Source organism: Myotis myotis, unplaced genomic scaffold (genome assembly GCF_014108235.1).
Source record: "Myotis myotis isolate mMyoMyo1 unplaced genomic scaffold, mMyoMyo1.p scaffold_m19_p_16, whole genome shotgun sequence".
Classification (NCBI taxonomy): Eukaryota; Metazoa; Chordata; class Mammalia; order Chiroptera; family Vespertilionidae; genus Myotis; species Myotis myotis.
The window spans coordinates 19,378,254-19,395,448 of NW_023416320.1; the positions used below are offsets into that span (position 1 = coordinate 19,378,254).

At 38.7% G+C, this 17,195-nt stretch overlaps 1 protein-coding gene across 3 annotated transcripts in view; it reads right to left on the reverse strand.

Annotated features, from left to right (window-relative positions):
* Positions 1-17,195, reverse strand: part of CSMD3 (CUB and Sushi multiple domains 3) — an 872,847-nt gene that overhangs the window by 86,681 nt on the left and 768,971 nt on the right. For all 3 annotated transcript variants that reach the window (XM_036338167.1, XM_036338166.1, XM_036338165.1), the window contains 2 exons: positions 2,193-2,273; positions 1,397-1,510 (listed from right to left, as the gene is read on the reverse strand). In XM_036338167.1, coding sequence (XP_036194060.1) covers positions 1,397-1,510; positions 2,193-2,273 — 195 coding nt within the window. The remainder of the gene's footprint in view (positions 1-1,396; positions 1,511-2,192; positions 2,274-17,195) is intronic.

A 17,195-nucleotide genomic window follows, 5' to 3' on the forward strand; every position in this document is an offset into this window, starting at 1 on the left:
ATTGGTCACTTTGGCACTGGCTTATACCTCCAAACAGGTTTTTCTTTTTGCTACTATAAAAACCCCTTATGGAAATCCTTCCATCTTCATGTAAGAACTCCAATGACATAGAAAGTCAAATGTTAATCCCCACTTATAGCACATTTGATATAATCAACATAACTTTTGTTTTAGGCTTATAATAGTAAATGTAACTTTTGTTTTAGGCTTATAACAATAAATGGAAACCCTGTTTCCATTTATAACAGGAAACAGGTTTCCATTCCTCAGAATGAACCTCAATGAAGAAAATAATCCAAGAAAATCTGAAAAGGATAATTAAATTCAATTATAATTTTATTTGAATTAACCACACAGTTATAATTAGTTACTATGTGTTAGATACTTTTCTGGATCCAATGAATAACACATGATTTCTGAGTACCCACACTCTGGCACATCATTCAAGGTCCATCATGGCCTTGCCTTGTAGCAGAGGGAATTCTTTGTAGTCCACACTCTACTATTTTTCACTTCTGTGCCTTTACATAGACATCTGTCATTTGGGTCATCTCTATAGTAACAGAGTAAGTCTCACTTGTAATCTGGAACCCATGACTCAGGGCAATGTCCCTTTCAAGCTTTCACTGCCGCATGAATAGTGACACATTATATGGTTCCATAGCCCCCTGCCATATCCCTATGCTATATTGCCTCCATAGACGGGACCATCTATAATTTGTGTTTTTATTTTTTGTTTTTTCCTCAGATCCTCATACTTTACAGATGCTCAGTCAAGTTTAATGAATGTAGTGGTTAGATCAGAAACTACTTTCAAGTTAAGGCAATCAACATTGGAGCTTTATTTAAAGTGATTTTTTTTTTTCGTACAGTGGGGCCTTGACTTACGAGTGTCCTAGCTAACAAGTTTTTCGAGATACGAGCCGTCTCTCAGCCAATTTTTTGCTTTGAGTTGCGAGCTAAAATTCGGGTTACGAGCCAGCTTCAGATACCCCACCACTAGTTGACGCAGCGAACGTCATAGTGAACGCCACAACATCAGCCCAACATCACGTGTCTCACTCGTTCACTTCTTGATTTGACATATGAGTAATTTGAGTTATGAGCTCCAGAACGAATTAAACTCGTAAGTCAAGGCCCCACTGTATATTCTAACTCTTGTCAAAAAAAAAAATTAAGTAAGTTGAACTGACTTTGGAATAAACTAGAAAAAATAAAACTTGGAAGAAGAAAAATGTTTAAAATTAAATATGAGAAATAATGGAATTTTAAAAATACCATAGAGCTGTATAGTTTTTAACATTACTGCCTGTTAAATATTAAACAGTTAAAATTCCTGGTATTGAGTTAAACATAAAATAGATATTTAGGAATCAATAATCATAATAATTGGTACCTTGACAAACTGGAGGTGCTCCATCCATCTGGAGTCGTTCTCCTAATCTGCATGTGAGAACTGCATTGCCCACTAAGGAAAATCCTGGAAGACACTGATACCTAATAATATCACCTGTTAATAAAAGAACAGGCAGAGGTGGCTTCAGATGAGTAACACGGTGAAAATTAATAGATGTTTCTAAAGCAATACAAACATCTGTTAAAATTTTTAACCAGTATAAAAATCCTATTAACAGTAAGTAGGGCTGATATTCAAAATATTGAACTACTAGTACTTCATAGGTACTGACCAATCAGAACTGAAGTCAAGAGTAAACTACCAGTGAGACTGTACTGGTCATGCCAGTTGTATATAAGCAGTAGAAGTAAAGAAATAATCTGGTCAGTACAGGTAAGGTATTCATTAAAACTGTATCATGCAAGTAAAATTATCTATAATTATTGCTTTAATATTAAGATTCAACTTACATTGCTCATTGATATTTTCTTATATTTCTCAACCAAAATAAATATGATAATAATAAAAGTTTAGTATGGCAACATTATACAGCAATATTATTCAAATCCCCACAGTTTTCTAATTGTACATCCTGGAAATATAGAATTCCTTCTTCTTGCTTAATAATTCTTTTCCTCTTTCCACTGCTGTCCATTCTTAAGAATGCTAAGCAATCCCCATCATAGAGGAAAGAGCGTCTAAGACAGGCTGTTTCTATTCTTTATTTTTGTTTCTTTTGAAGCAAATCCCTCTGTTAACAGTGTACTTTCTTTGAAAGTAATATAAAAGACTTTACCTATTTCAAATTCATCATCTTCTGTCAAAATTTCAGCATTGGGTACGGGTGGTGGAGGTTGGCACACTCTTAGTTGGTAGGCTATGAAAAGAGAGAATGTGTTTATTCCTTCTCTGAGCAGCTATATATATATATACTCACATATGCAAGAAAATTATGCAATGATTACATATAAGGACAACAAATGGTAGAATTTATAAAGTTTCAATTATTTATTTTAAAAAATTCTATAACATTGAGGAAAAATAAATCATTATTTAGATTCCAAAATATTATCCCATAGTAAGAATGCTTACATTTAAAATCCTTAATTCTACCCTTGTTCTATTACTTTCTGTTATGTGCTCCATAACACCTGCTATTTTTTTCTTGGAGTAATCACCATTTGTAATTATATATTCATGCCTGTTTATGTGCTCAATGCAATCTTCCCCAAGGCTCATCAGAGAACCCCCAGCACCAACGGAAGTACCTGGCATACAATCATAACTACAAACAACTACTCCATGCTTCCTCTATTCCAGGAAATATTACGAGCACTTTACATATAGTAATTACATTAGTCCTTATAAATTTTTTATTTTATTGATCAGTTTATATAACTATTTTTATAATTATCCCTATTTTATCAAAAAGAAAACTGATAAAGTGGAGTTTAGAATTTGGTCTATATCACACAGCTATGATGAGGAAGAGCTGGAATTTGAACCTAGATAGTCTGGTCCCAGAGCCCTCTCTACCCAAGCTATATTATATTAGCATGTTTACAAAATATACATATTTTAAATTTCATCTTTCTAATTATTGATATCTCTTAAACAGGTCATCCCATCAGATTAGATAGATTCCTATTTGGTATAATTTAAAAACCACTCCCCCAAATATCTCTATGAATCTAAGTATCATGACTACTAGCCCAATATGATATCTACATCATAATCATTCGCTTGATTAACTCCTGTTTTCATTAGGAGTATTTTTAAAAATGTACTCTTTTTCATTCAAGAATGCATTTCAAACTATTATAACATTTGAATAAAATGTGTTTTATATGTTTAATTGTGTTACTTAAACTTAGGAGTTATGTATGTACCTCAGTGCTCAGATAAGAGAGAATAAGACTTAAAAGACACAGTGAATCATCTGTGATCAAACAACTAGTACAGAGCTAGTATGTCTCCTAACTTCAAAGTCCATACCTTCAGTGCTTTCTCTATCATAAGAGTATTTATAAGAGTACTGAAGTACGTCAATTAGACCAGTTAATGAAGACTACTGTAAAAGGAGATGAATGAGATAACCAATGGACGCAGACAGTAGGGAGGTAAGGGCATGTGTTGGGGGGTGGGGGTGGCCAGGGAGAGGTCAATGGGGGAAAGGGGGGACATATGTAATACTTCAAACAATAAATAATTTAAATGTAAATAAAAAAGAAAAAATACATAACTTTTTTAAATGAGTAAATATTTGCAATTCTGAAGGGTAATCATGGGCATAAGAGCATTTCAGATGTTGGAGAAAACAGGCAAAAATTTGAGTACCAAATCCATCATTAGATAACAAAAACCCATTTATAAGTGGTTAACAGTCTAATAAACTTCATGTTATTAAGGAAAAAGAAAAAAGAAAAAAAAATTCAAAATGTAGACAAAGAGGGATAAATCAAGGAAAATTTGTTTTCAATATCCTGCTGTTAATTGTTATCTGTCTCTTCTGACATTTTCCTTCCAGTACTTCAACCTGTTTATAAAAGCATTTTCTGTGCAGGGATGCTAATTTGCAAGGAAAACACTGCTCTACACAGAAGAGTCCCCACTAGAAAAGGGAAGACTTGCTAGGAAAGGAGCCCAGGGCAGAGAAGTCTAGCCTAGATTTTGAGAAACAGTTTAGTTGAGAATAAAGTTAGGAATTTTGAAAATCATTTTCCTGAACTTAGAAATAACAAAGAGGTAAGAGAAAGGGGAGGAGATAGAGAGCCTCAACATGGAGAAATCCTTTTAAAACTAGGATTTCAAGAAGAGCATTTTATTGGATCTTAAGTAGAATAGAGGTCAACTCAGAAGTTAGAGAAGCGTAGAGATGCCCACGTGTATATTATTTAACTTTTGTTTGCCTATAAAGTTATTTTTAATCTACGTGATAATCATGTTATTTTCTTATTGTAAAAGAAGCACATTTTTATTATTGAGGAATCCATGACTCTTGCATGTATAGAACATGCTTAGATAACTCAGTTGCAGAGTTTAAAAGAGCAAGTGTTTGTAAATTGTCATTAATGAGGATTATGATGCTCACAGATATGTTATTTTCCCAAGACCACCTGGGTGCTGTGAGCTAAATTCTGTTTCATTCTCTGTTATTGACCATCACTAGCACTTTTATAAACTGTCTCTAGAGCCAAGGAATTAATTACCTTGGGTCATGGAGGGTCTTAGGAGGCATAATGTTATTCCCCTGCTACCTCTACCTCAGTAAGAACAATTCTATTTGGATTAGTTTTATAGTTTTGAATTCTAAGTAACGTTCCATTGAAACAATTTTCTACAGTCTCCACCTAAGTGATTTCATTGATTTTATATATATATTATTGATTTCAGAGAGGAAGGGAGAGGGAGAGAGATAGAAACATCAATGATGAGAGAGAATCATTGATCAGCTGCTTCCTGCATGCCCCCTACTGGGGATCAAGCTTACAACATGGGCATGTGCCCTTGACCAGAATCGAACCCCGGGACCCTTCAGTCCACGGGCTGATGCTCTATCCATTGAGCCAAACCAGTTAGGGCTCATGGATTCTTTTGACTTCAAGTCTGAATTCATGTTTCAAATCCCAATTTTAGATTACCAGGATAATCATTTCTTCTGACTCTTGACTGCCTCCCTCCCCTTATCCCTTACTGTTACTTTCTAATCATAGAACTGTTTTATGGTACATGTGATCATGACTTGTTTTAAAATCTATTATTGTTCATCTATTGGCTTCCTTGTGCATTGTTTGTGCCTCTATCTTGACTTTAAGTAACATAAGGGATGAGACTTTTTCACAGTTAAGTCATTAGCTTCTATCACTATGCTTATTATCCAACAAATATTTGCCAAATAATATACAGAACATAGGTTTCCTCAAAACAGTCTCTAAATAAACAGTCTTACCTAAGATAACTCTCATCTCTAAAACTGCAAATGGTGAGGAAATAGGGCCAATTTTGTGTCAGGGTTCTAGAGATTGGGATCTAAATAGGACCTGCCTGAGATGCTTTTCAGGGTTTAACTATATAATTCTGATTATAATATAAAAGATTTTAAAACCACACCCTTTGTGTCCGATTATAATATAAAAGATTTTAAAACCACACCCTTTGTGTCTGTTTTTCTTAGGTTCTCAACCTTCCTAATGCTGCGACCCTTTAATACAGTTCCTCATGTTGTGGTGACCCCAAATTTCATTGTTACAAATTGAACATAATTAAAGCATAGTGATTAATCACAAAAACAATATGTAATTATATATGTGTTTTCCGATGGTCTTAGGCGACCCCTGTGAAAGGGTCGTTCGACCCCCAAAGGTGTCCCAACCCACAGGTTGAGAACCGCTGCTTTAGACCCTTAAAGGCAAAGAATTACAAAAGGTTAAATCATAAACCAGCTTCCAACAATTCTGTTTTTCAATTTTTGTCAGTGTCTACTAGTCTGTTAAAAATAAGTCTAAAATTTGTCCAGTGTCTTCTCGTTCTTGCTGCCAACATTTTAGTGTGAACCCCTGTCATTTCATAGTTTTTGTACTGGGCTGAATAGTATCCTCCAAAATGTATGTCTTTCTTGAAATCCCAAAATATTATTTTGAAATGGGGTTGTTTCAGACCTAGTAAGTTAAGTTGAGGTCACACTGAATTAAGGTGAGCCCTTAAACCGGTATGACTGCTGTCCTTATTAGAAGAGAAGAGAGCCCTGACAGGTTTGGCTCAGTGGATAGAGCGTCGGCCTGCAGACTCAAGGGTCCCAGGTTCGATTCCGGTCAAGGGCATGTACCTTGGTTGCGGGCACATCCCCAGTGGGGGTTGTGCAGGAGGCAGCTGATCGGTGTTTCTCTCTCATCGATGTTTCTAACTCTCTATTCTTCTCCCTTCCTCTCTGTAAAAAATCAATAAAATATATATTTAAAAAAAAAAAAAAAAAAAAAAGAAGAGAAGAGATAGAGACTGACACACAGGGAAGACGTGTGATGATGCGGACAGAAATTGGAGTGATTTATCTGCAAGGTAAGGAATGCCAATATTGTCCGGCTACCACCAGAAGCTACCACAGCCTTCAGAGACAGCATGATCCTCTCGATACACTGATTTCATACCTCTTGCCCCCAGAACTGAGAGAGAAAAATCTGTTTCCTTAAGCTAGCCAGTTGGGGTACTTCATTACAGTATCCCTAGGAAACGAATGCTCCTATATTATTAAATTGGCCGACAGGCTGTTACCCGGCTTCTGTGTCCTTTTGGTACAATCCTCCCTGCACACAAGTAGAGTGGTGGAAGGGAATTAAGACAGTATTTACACGAAATCTACTGTGTGCCAAGGATTCTGCAAAGGAATCAGCAGAATTTTGCATAAAATCAACAAAGAGGCCAGGGAGGCTTGCTTGAGAGAGAACCCTGGGGAGAATGAGGAGGCATGAGGAAAAAAAGGTAAACTAAGGCTGAGTCCAACAGAGTCTATGCACTGGGCTCAGGATGGGTTTAATGTGAGGCCAGTGGGAAACCGGGGAAGAATTTTCAGTCTGAGAATAACGTGATCAGATTTCTTAAAGAAAAAAATAACAACACTGGCTGCAGTAGGAAAAATACACACAGTTGGAAGGGGACAAAGGTGGGTACCTAGACTCTTCATAGCTGTGGGCGTTCAATAAACAATCGTTGATGGATTCTAAAAAACTCACAGGTGTCCACAGATGACATGATATTAAAAGTTTTGATTATGACCTCCAACAGTCCCTCACTTTGGTTAATAAACTTTAGCCCCACATATTAAGCAGTTTATATTTTCAGCTGCAAATAAACATGTAGTTCCTCTCCTCCGCTTAAAGCTCAAGGACCCGATTTGTTGTATCACCCAGCTATGATGCCATTCTCACCTCACACAGAAAAAAATATTAAACCACGTCTCTTCACTTTTTCAAGATAAACTTTGAAAAATGAAGCCTGTCTATACCCTACCCCTTACCATAATCCCTTCTATTCTCTAATCAACATAGCTCTGAAATGGTTGGTGGTGTAACATTTGATCATGCGGCTAAACCTTTAAGTTCTGTATAATTGTTTATTTGCCTTTTTGAAACCCATCTTCCTTTCTCTTTTTAAACTTTGTTCTCAGATGACTAAAATGGAGACATTTTCACTGATCACCGTCCCTGGAGTTAATTCCTCACAATCACTCCAGTTCACATTTCTCTATTTCCATCTGGCAGTTTTCACAATCTGTAAGAATTATTTGTTTACTATCCGTTTTCTTGCACTAGAATGTAGCTGTGTGAGGGCAGGGGCTTATGTTTATGTTATTAAGTTCTAACTCCTATGGGCATAATACAGTAACTAACATAACAATATTCAATAAATATCTGCTGAGTGGCTGAATCTAGAAAAATGAGATAAATGTTGAGTGAACATATATAAAGTACTTTCTATGATATTGAGTATAAACCAGGGGTGGGCAAACTTTTTGACTCGAGGGCCACAATGGGTTCTTAAACTGGACCGGAGGGCCGGAACAAAAGCATGGATGGAGTGTTTGTGTGAACTAATATAAATTCAAAGTAAACATCATTACATAAAAGGGTACGGTCTTTTTTTTTTTTTAGTTTTATTCATTTCAAATGGGCCGGATCCGGCCCGCGGGCCGTAGTTTGCCCACGGCTGGTATAAACTCAGCCCAGACTGTATGGATTTAAATCTTATTTCTAAGGCTGACAAATTGGGTATTCTTGGATAAGTTGCCTATTGTCTGCCTCATTTTTCCTCATTTGTAAAATAGTAATGATAACTAATAATTTCATGCCACTTCAAAAGGTGTCTATAGGATCAACATCTTTATATATGCAAAGCACATGGAGTAGTGCCTGGCACATAGTAAGCACATTATAAGATTAAGTTCTTGTTATATCAAATTGGAATGCCATTCCTTCTAGATAGTTGGTGTTTAGAGAGAAATAAGAACATTTGCTAAAATAATAATACTTTCTGCTGTTCCCAAGTTTCCCTGTATATTCACGAAAGACATTTTGCTTTGGTAATTACTGCAATAATTCCAAGCAAAATTTAGGTATATTATCTTTGTTGGCAGGATCAGGGTATAAAAGACAATGGTTAGTGGTGGGATGTATTAGATCAGTGGTTCTCAACCTTCCTAATGCCGCGACCCTTTAATACAGTTCCTCATGTTATAGTGACCCCCAACCATAAAATTATTTTTGTTGCTACTTCATAACTGTAATTTTGCGACTGTTAAGAATCGTAATGTAAATATCTGATATGCAGGATGTATTTTCATTGTTACAAATTGAACATAATGAAAGCATAGTGATTAATCACAAAACAATATGTAATTATATATGTGCTTTCCGATGGTCTTAGGAGACCCCTGTAAAAGGGTCTTTCGACCCCCAAAGGGGTCGTGACCCACAGGTTGAGAACCGCTGTTTTAGATGAAGGCCATAGTGGGGAATGAAACATTATAGCTCCACATCTCTTTCTGGACATGTTTCTGTCAAAGCAATGAGCATCCCTGGGAAATATATGTCCGCCAATTTGTGCTGGTTATTCATTACTCTTGTGCACACAACAGCCTACGCTGCTATTTACTCTGGAAGCAGGCTGCGTGTGCCCCCATCTCGGTTCGGCGGGCTCCATGGCCTCTTAGGCAAACTGCTAAGACTCTGTGCTTCAGTTTTCTAGTCTGCAAAATAAACACAAAACTAAGACTGAGTTGATAGAATGTAATGTGCTTAGAAGAGTGCCTGACACCTATTTCAAAGGGAAAACACATTCCCTGCTTATATAAGGCTAACATGGCTGCTGGGATGGCAGCTGTGTCCTGAATACATATAATCTCAATTATTGACCTTACTCACAACCTGATATCATTCCCAGGGCTAGTGCCCATGGGACTTCCCAGAACATATCAAACAAGTTGTTTTGTTTCTATTCTTATTTAAATTGGCTATATTTTTCAAATGCAGAGGTTACTTATGTATTTTTCATTGATGTACATTATACTATAGTACAAAATCCTTGAGTTCAACAACCTACGTTAGAGTCCTGTATGAGATATAACAAAACTGCTAGCACAATGCCCTGGGGATAATATTCAATAAATACCTACTGATGATGAATTGAATTAAAACAATATCTCACCCTGTATAATGTATATACTTTGGTTACTTTGGAAGAAAATAAACAGATCTAGGATGAATATACCCTGTACAGGTTAAAATCATAGGTTGTTTGATCTGAAAGTCACCTAATAAATCACCTATTCTAATAGCTTTCTTTTGAGGCAGTGGAGGGAGAAGGCGACCTAACAAAGTGAAGTATGAGCGAAGTGAAACTTTTAAATTCTGTCATTTAAATTTTAAATAGTATTAGCATTTATTTTTGTACATGCTTTTCATGGATTCCTCTCTTTAGAAACAGCTTCAGAGTCATGACCATTAATGAAAAAGCTGTGTACCATATATCTACACATTTGATCTAAATCTGTATTATCTTTAGAAGAATCATTTATTTGACATGTTATTCAGCTTTAAAATACCATTTATGATTTAATAACTGAATGAGGGCATCATATTCCACATGTCGGTATCTTTTTTCTAATATACATGTTTTTATTTATTTTAGACAGAGGAAAAGAGAGGGAGAGAGAGAGAGAAACTTCAATGAGAGAGAAGCATCATAGATCAGCTGCCTCCTTCAGGTGCCCTGCTGAAGATCAAGCCCACAACCCGGGCATTGCCCTGACCTGGACTCGAACTCACAACCTCCTGGTGGACAGGACAATGCTCAGTCAACAGAGCCACACTGGCCAGACTACATGTTAGTATCTTTTGAGGATGACTGTCATTTGAACTGTACCCTGTTTTTATTCCAATGTGTGTAGGTCTCTGGTTCCTGCTTCTTGAGATTACTTTAGGGTTTGATTCTGGCAATATTTTTTGTTACTTTTAATTTCCTATTTTCTTTGTCATGAAATATCCAACCTAATTCCAGAAAAGAGTGCTGTATTTACCTACTTCAATTCAACTGAGCTATTAAAGGAATCTAAAAAAAAAAAAAAAAAAAAAGAAGAAGAAGAAGACAGAATAGAACACTGGCAAATTGACATTCCTCCTCTGAACCAAAAAAGCATGAGTGCACAACCTTTCAGTCAGGTAAGGGCACTATTTTTTACAGAGGAAAAAAAAATAATAGTGTTCTCTGTTCCCTCATAAACTCTAAGATCTCTTTAGTCATGGGCAGACTTCTGTGGTGACCCAGATTAGTTCAAGAATGATAATTTCATGATTTGGGGGAAAAATTGGAGGAGAAAAAGGATTGTAAGTACATGTTCAGTGATGTAATTGTGGCAATGTTAAAAGTTGTGTGAAATAAGCTCCACTTGAAGGTGGACTTAAATAAATGTTCTTGTAGTTCTAATTAGGAGGAAAAATCTGAGTATGAATTGAGGTATCCTAATACGCTGATATTAGAAAAATGGGTGACCTGGATAATGGACTTAAACATTAAAATGATACCTTCTCTTCTAAGTTAATAAATATATGTTCTATACTATAGCCTTCTGGTTGTTTTGATTGGCATAAGTCAACCCTCAATAAAACATATTTTCTCTTCACACAGTGACCATGGAGCATTTGGGGAACTATGAAGAAAACATACTAAGTTGCGATAAGCCTCCCAACATCTTGCAGTTAGCTTGTAGGTCCTGGGGGAGAAGCACTAAGAAGTGTGAAGCTTCAAGTTGTAATTAGAAAGGGTATTTTCTAGAACATAAGATGACCTATCATCTTGCTAAAAATGAAAGTAATTTTTGCTAAATTTTTAAAGAAAACATAGATTTACATACCATTAAGTATAATCTATTCATGAGATAGTACCGGTTTAGGTACTTATTGCCTAGCACTTATTTTATTACTGCAGCTGTTTGCATTATTTAAAAAGAGGTCATTCTTTGGAGTCAGACGGACCTATTTGAATTCCAGGCAGCCCTTCTATTTATTAGTTCTCTGGTTTTATGTAGGCTACAAAATTTTTATTCAGTTCTTTCATTATTAAAATAGGATTCATAAGGCTTACCTTGCAGAGTTATTACAAAAATTGGCAATAATACATGGAAAGTACCTAGCATAGCACTGGGTGTATTACGTTTTCTGTAAATGGCAGCTATGGCTGTTACAGTGACCATCGTACAAAGTTAGTGTCTGCAAAACATGTAGCTAAAAGGTTTTGTGTAGTTTACTTTCAAAGAGTCACTGATTAGGACTGGAAGTTGTTATTATTTATTATAAGCCAACCCCATCTTGACTCTATAACAGATATCAAGAAAATTCAGCAATACTGAGAGAGACAAAAACATTTCCTCAGACGAAGAAGAAATATGATAGTTGAGATAAAGTGCCTCAACATTTACCCCTGTCCTATTTTTTCATTGCACATAAATTGCATTTTGCGAAGCTTTTTATGAATGTTATTTTTGATCAGGAAAGGCTTTATGAAAGTGATATTTTATAAAAGACAGATGGCTAACTGGATCTCATAAAAGAAGTCAAGTTAGAGGGAGGGGAAAAAAACACTTTTTGTCCTCTTTTCAAACATATTTAAAATACCTTAATAAGTAAAATTTAAATGATTAATGTGGCCTTAAGAAAATATATGGAAGTATAGATCAGATTTATGAAATAAATACACAAGTCATAAGAAAACCACTCATGACTTAATGGGCCAGGGCATAACAGAAGGAACTATTAAATCACTAAGAGAATTTAAAGAAAATTGAATGTGGGAGCAAACCATTCTAAGATTAGCTATACAACCATTTTAAAATAAGTGTTAAATAATAAATTATCTACTGGTTTATTTATTTTTACAAATATAAAATGACTTGAACAATTTTTTTTTTTTATCATTACAAGAGTTCACTTTGACACTAAGCTATAGGTACTGATTATGGGCCCAGAATAGGAATATTATCTTTTAGATGTATTAAATTATATTAGTTGTATTAATACTAATTTGAAAACACACATCTTTTTTTTTGTTTCTGTGAGAGGAAATAGGTACACGTCTACATATTGTAAAATAATCTTTTCAAAAGTTGTCACTAGTATAGCTAAAAAAGTAAATAAACAACTTTTTCAAAAAAACGTGAACACACTTCCCACTGTAAAACTAAAACATAGTCAATCCCAATCAGTCAATAATCCTATATAATAAAATCCTAACATGCAAATTGGCTGAATGGTGGAACGACCGGCAGAATGACTGGTCACTATGATGAGCACTGACCATCAGGGAGCAGACTCTCAACACAGGAGCTGCCCCCTGGTGGTCAGTGAGCTCCCACAGGGGGAGTGCCACTCAGCCAGAAGCCAGGCTCATGGCTGGTGAGCACAGCAGTGGTGGCGGTAGCCTCTCCCACCTCCACTGCAGGTGGGCAGTAGGGCACAAGCGGTCCCGGACTGCAAGAGCCCCAGACTGCGAGAGGGATGTCTGCCTGCCAGCTTAGGCCCAATCCCCAGGCAGACATTGACATCCCCCGAGGGGTCCCAGACTGTGAGAGGGCGCAGGCTGGGCTGAGGGACACCCCCCCCCCCGCCCCGCACGAATTTGATGCACTGGGCCTCTAGTAAAAATATAAAAGGGATACAAAGCAGAAATATGATGTGTTTTCAAAAATGCATTCACTATTATTAAACTCCCAGGCTTATAAAACAATACACTATACTGTCATTGAGTTCTCTTAGACTTGGCAAAAAGAATAAGTGCATCATAGAGAAGATGGTAGTGACACCTATGAGTGCGAATTATCAAGAAATGGAGGGATTTAAGATGGAGAGACTTAAAGAACTAAAGATGAGTAAGAAACCATTTAGGAACTGAAGTTCAGGAGGAAGTAAGAGAACATATCTGCCTGAAGCCAGAATAGATAGACACTGGGGAGTAAGGTTCAATGAACCAGATTATAGGGTAGCTATAAATTTGATTTACTGTAGGCATCATGCATTCTTGAAAAGGTGAATCTGGATGAAAGCAGTGCTTAGGAAAACTATCCTAAGTGAGCTGTTGGAATATAAGGCATCTGTCAATTTTAAAATGAGCCCTACCTAGCTCAAATTTCAAGGTCATTTTAAGGTTTGGGTAAAATTTCCAGAGATGTTGATTCAAATCTTAGGATTCTCTAGGCTCTGGTAATTTTGCCTGATTATGAAATTTAAAGCATAAAATAAATGTTCTCTCAGAAAATGTAAAATGTGAGATAAGGTATGGTAAGGAAAGGAAAACTTACTGAACATCTACTCTGTCAGGCACTGTAATAACTGTATATTATCCATTGTCTCCAATTCTTATATAATCTCTGCAATATAATGTTATAATAAATAGTAATAATGACAGCAATTATTTGGGTTGAACTATGCAATATTGAGCATTTTTGACCAAAAATTTCATATTGTTCAATCTAACTTATGTCAGTAATTGAAGTAATTTCTACATATCCAGTATCTCATTAATCTCAGCAATCCTACAATGATGTTTTATAGCTTAAACTAGAGGCCTGGTGCACAACATTCATGCACTGGGGGGGAGGGGTGTCCTCTCAGCCCGATCTGCGCCCTCTTTCAGTCCAGGACCCCTCAGGGGATGTCCACCTTCCAGCTAAGCCAGCAGGTGGACATTCCTGAGAGGGGTGGGGGGGAGCTGGGATGTGATTGGCCCTCCGGGTGGGTGGTGGGACACCCTTGCCAGCCCGGGATCCAGATCTGTCTCACTGATGTTCATGCCGGTTGTAGGGAGCCACCTGGCAGCTGCTTCTATATCATTTCTTCCTTGTGGAGCTTCTAGGGAGGGGAAGCGGCCATAGTGCCTGAGGCCAACTTCCAGGAGGCCGGTGGAGCTGTTGGGATCATGCTAGCGGTGACAGTCTGTCAGTGCCTGGCCCGTTCTCCAAAGATTGGACCTGCAGGACTACTAAGTGAGTGAGTGGTTGCCACCTGGGCTGGTGGGCCACCGGGACAGGTCCCCTGTTGGAGGACACTGACCACCAGGGGGCAGCTTCTGCATTGAGCGTCTGCCCCCTGGTGGTTAGTGCGCATCATAGTGACTGGTCGACCAGTCACTTAGGATTTTATATATCCTATCTAATAAAGAAGGGATATGCTAATTGACCCTCATGCTATCACAAAGATGGCGATGCCCACAGCCAATAAGGAGGGGCTATGCTAATTTACTCCCCCCCCTTAAAGATGGTGATTCCCACAACCAATAAGGAGGGGCTATGCTAATTGACTGCCCCGCCTTCAAAAATGGCAATACCAATAGCCAATAAGGAGGAAATATGCTAATTAACTGCCATGCTCTCAAAGATGGCGGCACCCACAGCCACAAGATGGAGGCACCCAGTCCCGTCAGCCCCCCAGCTGCCCAGGGCCAGCCCAAGGGACGACCAAATGACTGAACAAGCAGGCTGGGTGGGGCTACCAGGCTGGTAGGGGGGCCGTGAGGGGCAACCAGGCTAGCAGGGGGGCAGTTGTGGGTAACCAGGCTGATGGGGAGCTGTAGTTGGGGGCAACCAGGCTGGCAGGGGCGCAGTTGGGGGCAATTAGGCTGGCAGGTGGGGCAGTGAGGGGTGACTAGGCCAGTAGGGGGGCAGTTGGGGGCAACCAGGCAGGCAGATAGGGGCAGTTAGGGGTGACCAGGCTGGCAGAAGGAGGTAGTTGGGGGCGACCAGGCCGGCATGCAGAGGCAGTGAAGGGCAATCAGGCTGGCGGGGGGGCAGTTAGGGGTGATCAGGCAGGCAGGCAGGTGAGCAATTAAAAGCCAGTGGTCCAGGATTGTGAGAGGGATGTCCAGCTGCCTGTTTAAACTGGTAGTCGGACATCCCCCAAGGCGTCCCAGGTTGGAGAGGGTGCAGGCTGGGCTTAAGGGACCACCCCCCCCCCTGCACAAATTTCATGCACCGGGCCTCTAGTCTATATCATAAAAGGCCTGTGGTCATGACTCCATTAAACAACCGGTCACCAGGAGGTACATGGAGCACCCCTCGTGGGCTGGGACTCACAGTTCGCACGGCAAAACAGTGCTCGCACAGGGCTGGTGGGGCTTGCGCGGGGCTGGGGTGCTGGCATGGTGGAGGCAAGGCCCGTGGCTTGTGTGGCAGAGGTGGGGCCCGCAGCTTGCATGGTGGAGGCGGAGCCCGCGGATGGCAGCACGACCAAACCATGGGTCACCGGGAGGTGCATGGAGCACCTCTTGCAGGCCAGGACTGATGGCCTGTGCAGTGAGGTGGGGCTCACATGGGGCTGGCAGGCAGGCCGTGTGGTGAAGAGGGCGCAGGGGATGGGCGCTGGGCGGGGGCGGGGAACACGGCGCAGTTCCCCAGGTGGCAAGCGAAGGTGCTCCTGCCGTGGAGGTTGGAGAGGGGGTGCACATGGCCGGCGGCAGGGGGAGGCAGCACGCGGGGGAAGGGCATGAGCTGGGAGTGCTACGGGGCACTAGCAGCATCCACGGAGCGTGCAAGGTGTTGCAGGGCAGCGGTCATGGCCCTGATGGCAGGCTCGGCCTAGGGGACCCTACACTCGCATGATTTAATCGTGCGCTAGGCCTCTAGTATATATATATCTCCACATAAGTGTCCACGTAAATCCACATTCACGCTTTGTGTGTATACATATACATTCTACAATCCTAATTTTTTCTATATGAATACACATGCACAGACATTTTTTCTCTGGCAATATTTCCCTTTTGACATTGATCCTACATTTTACAAGAATTGTACATTCCCTACATGGTCATCTATGGATATTTATAGTCCATCAATGAATTAGTCCCTTCTTTGTCATTTGTTCAGGCAGGGCACAAAATAATAAAAATTTATGCAAGGATCCATGAAAGATAAAATGTACAAATGCAGTTAAGCAACTAATTCATTTTTCAACTTTATTACTTAATTTATTGGTTCCCGAGTTATGATTAGTTATGAAAGTAATAAAACTGTTGTTATAGTCTTAGACTATATCTACGGAATGCCAGCATCAATATCCAAGTCAGTAAACAAGGCAAGTGAGTTATTTTGTAAAAAGCCCAAACAAAAGTTACCTAACTGAACGCCCCTTTTTAATTGGCTATGCTGGAGTGTTCATGCAGCTGTGGGCACTAGGGAAGTACAAAGTTGGTACTAGCTACTGGCTGATAAATGCTGAGATAAAGCAAATCAAATATTTTTTGGCCGATGCTCTGAGTATCTAAACCTGATGTGTTTTAAATGTGAGAATAACCATATTTTTCATGGAATATAAGATGTGAGTATCAAAGCTTTACATTGTGTTAAGAGAGATAAAAACATTAAATTGTATATTAATGTAATGGACAAAGCACATGTTCATGTTGTAAATTTTTATACAACTTGCGAATTTAATTCAGTAGGTTATTGATTCTATGAAATACTCATGGAATTGGTCCAACAAAGTTACATGAGGCAGAATGTGTTTCATGGAGGTGTGGTCATAGCAGATAAAGGTATGTAATCATTAGAAATAAATAAAAATTTTCTTGTTTATAATGAAATAAAATCAATTTGAGATAAAATAAAAATATTGAAAAGCTGTGAGACCATCTGAATGTTTTTCTGAAGAAGTTACCCTTATGAGGAGAAGACCCAGAAATAAACAAAGAATTAAGGTTGCAATTCTTCATAAATTATTCTACAGACATAAAAGCTATGAACTTAATAATCTGGAATAGTCAC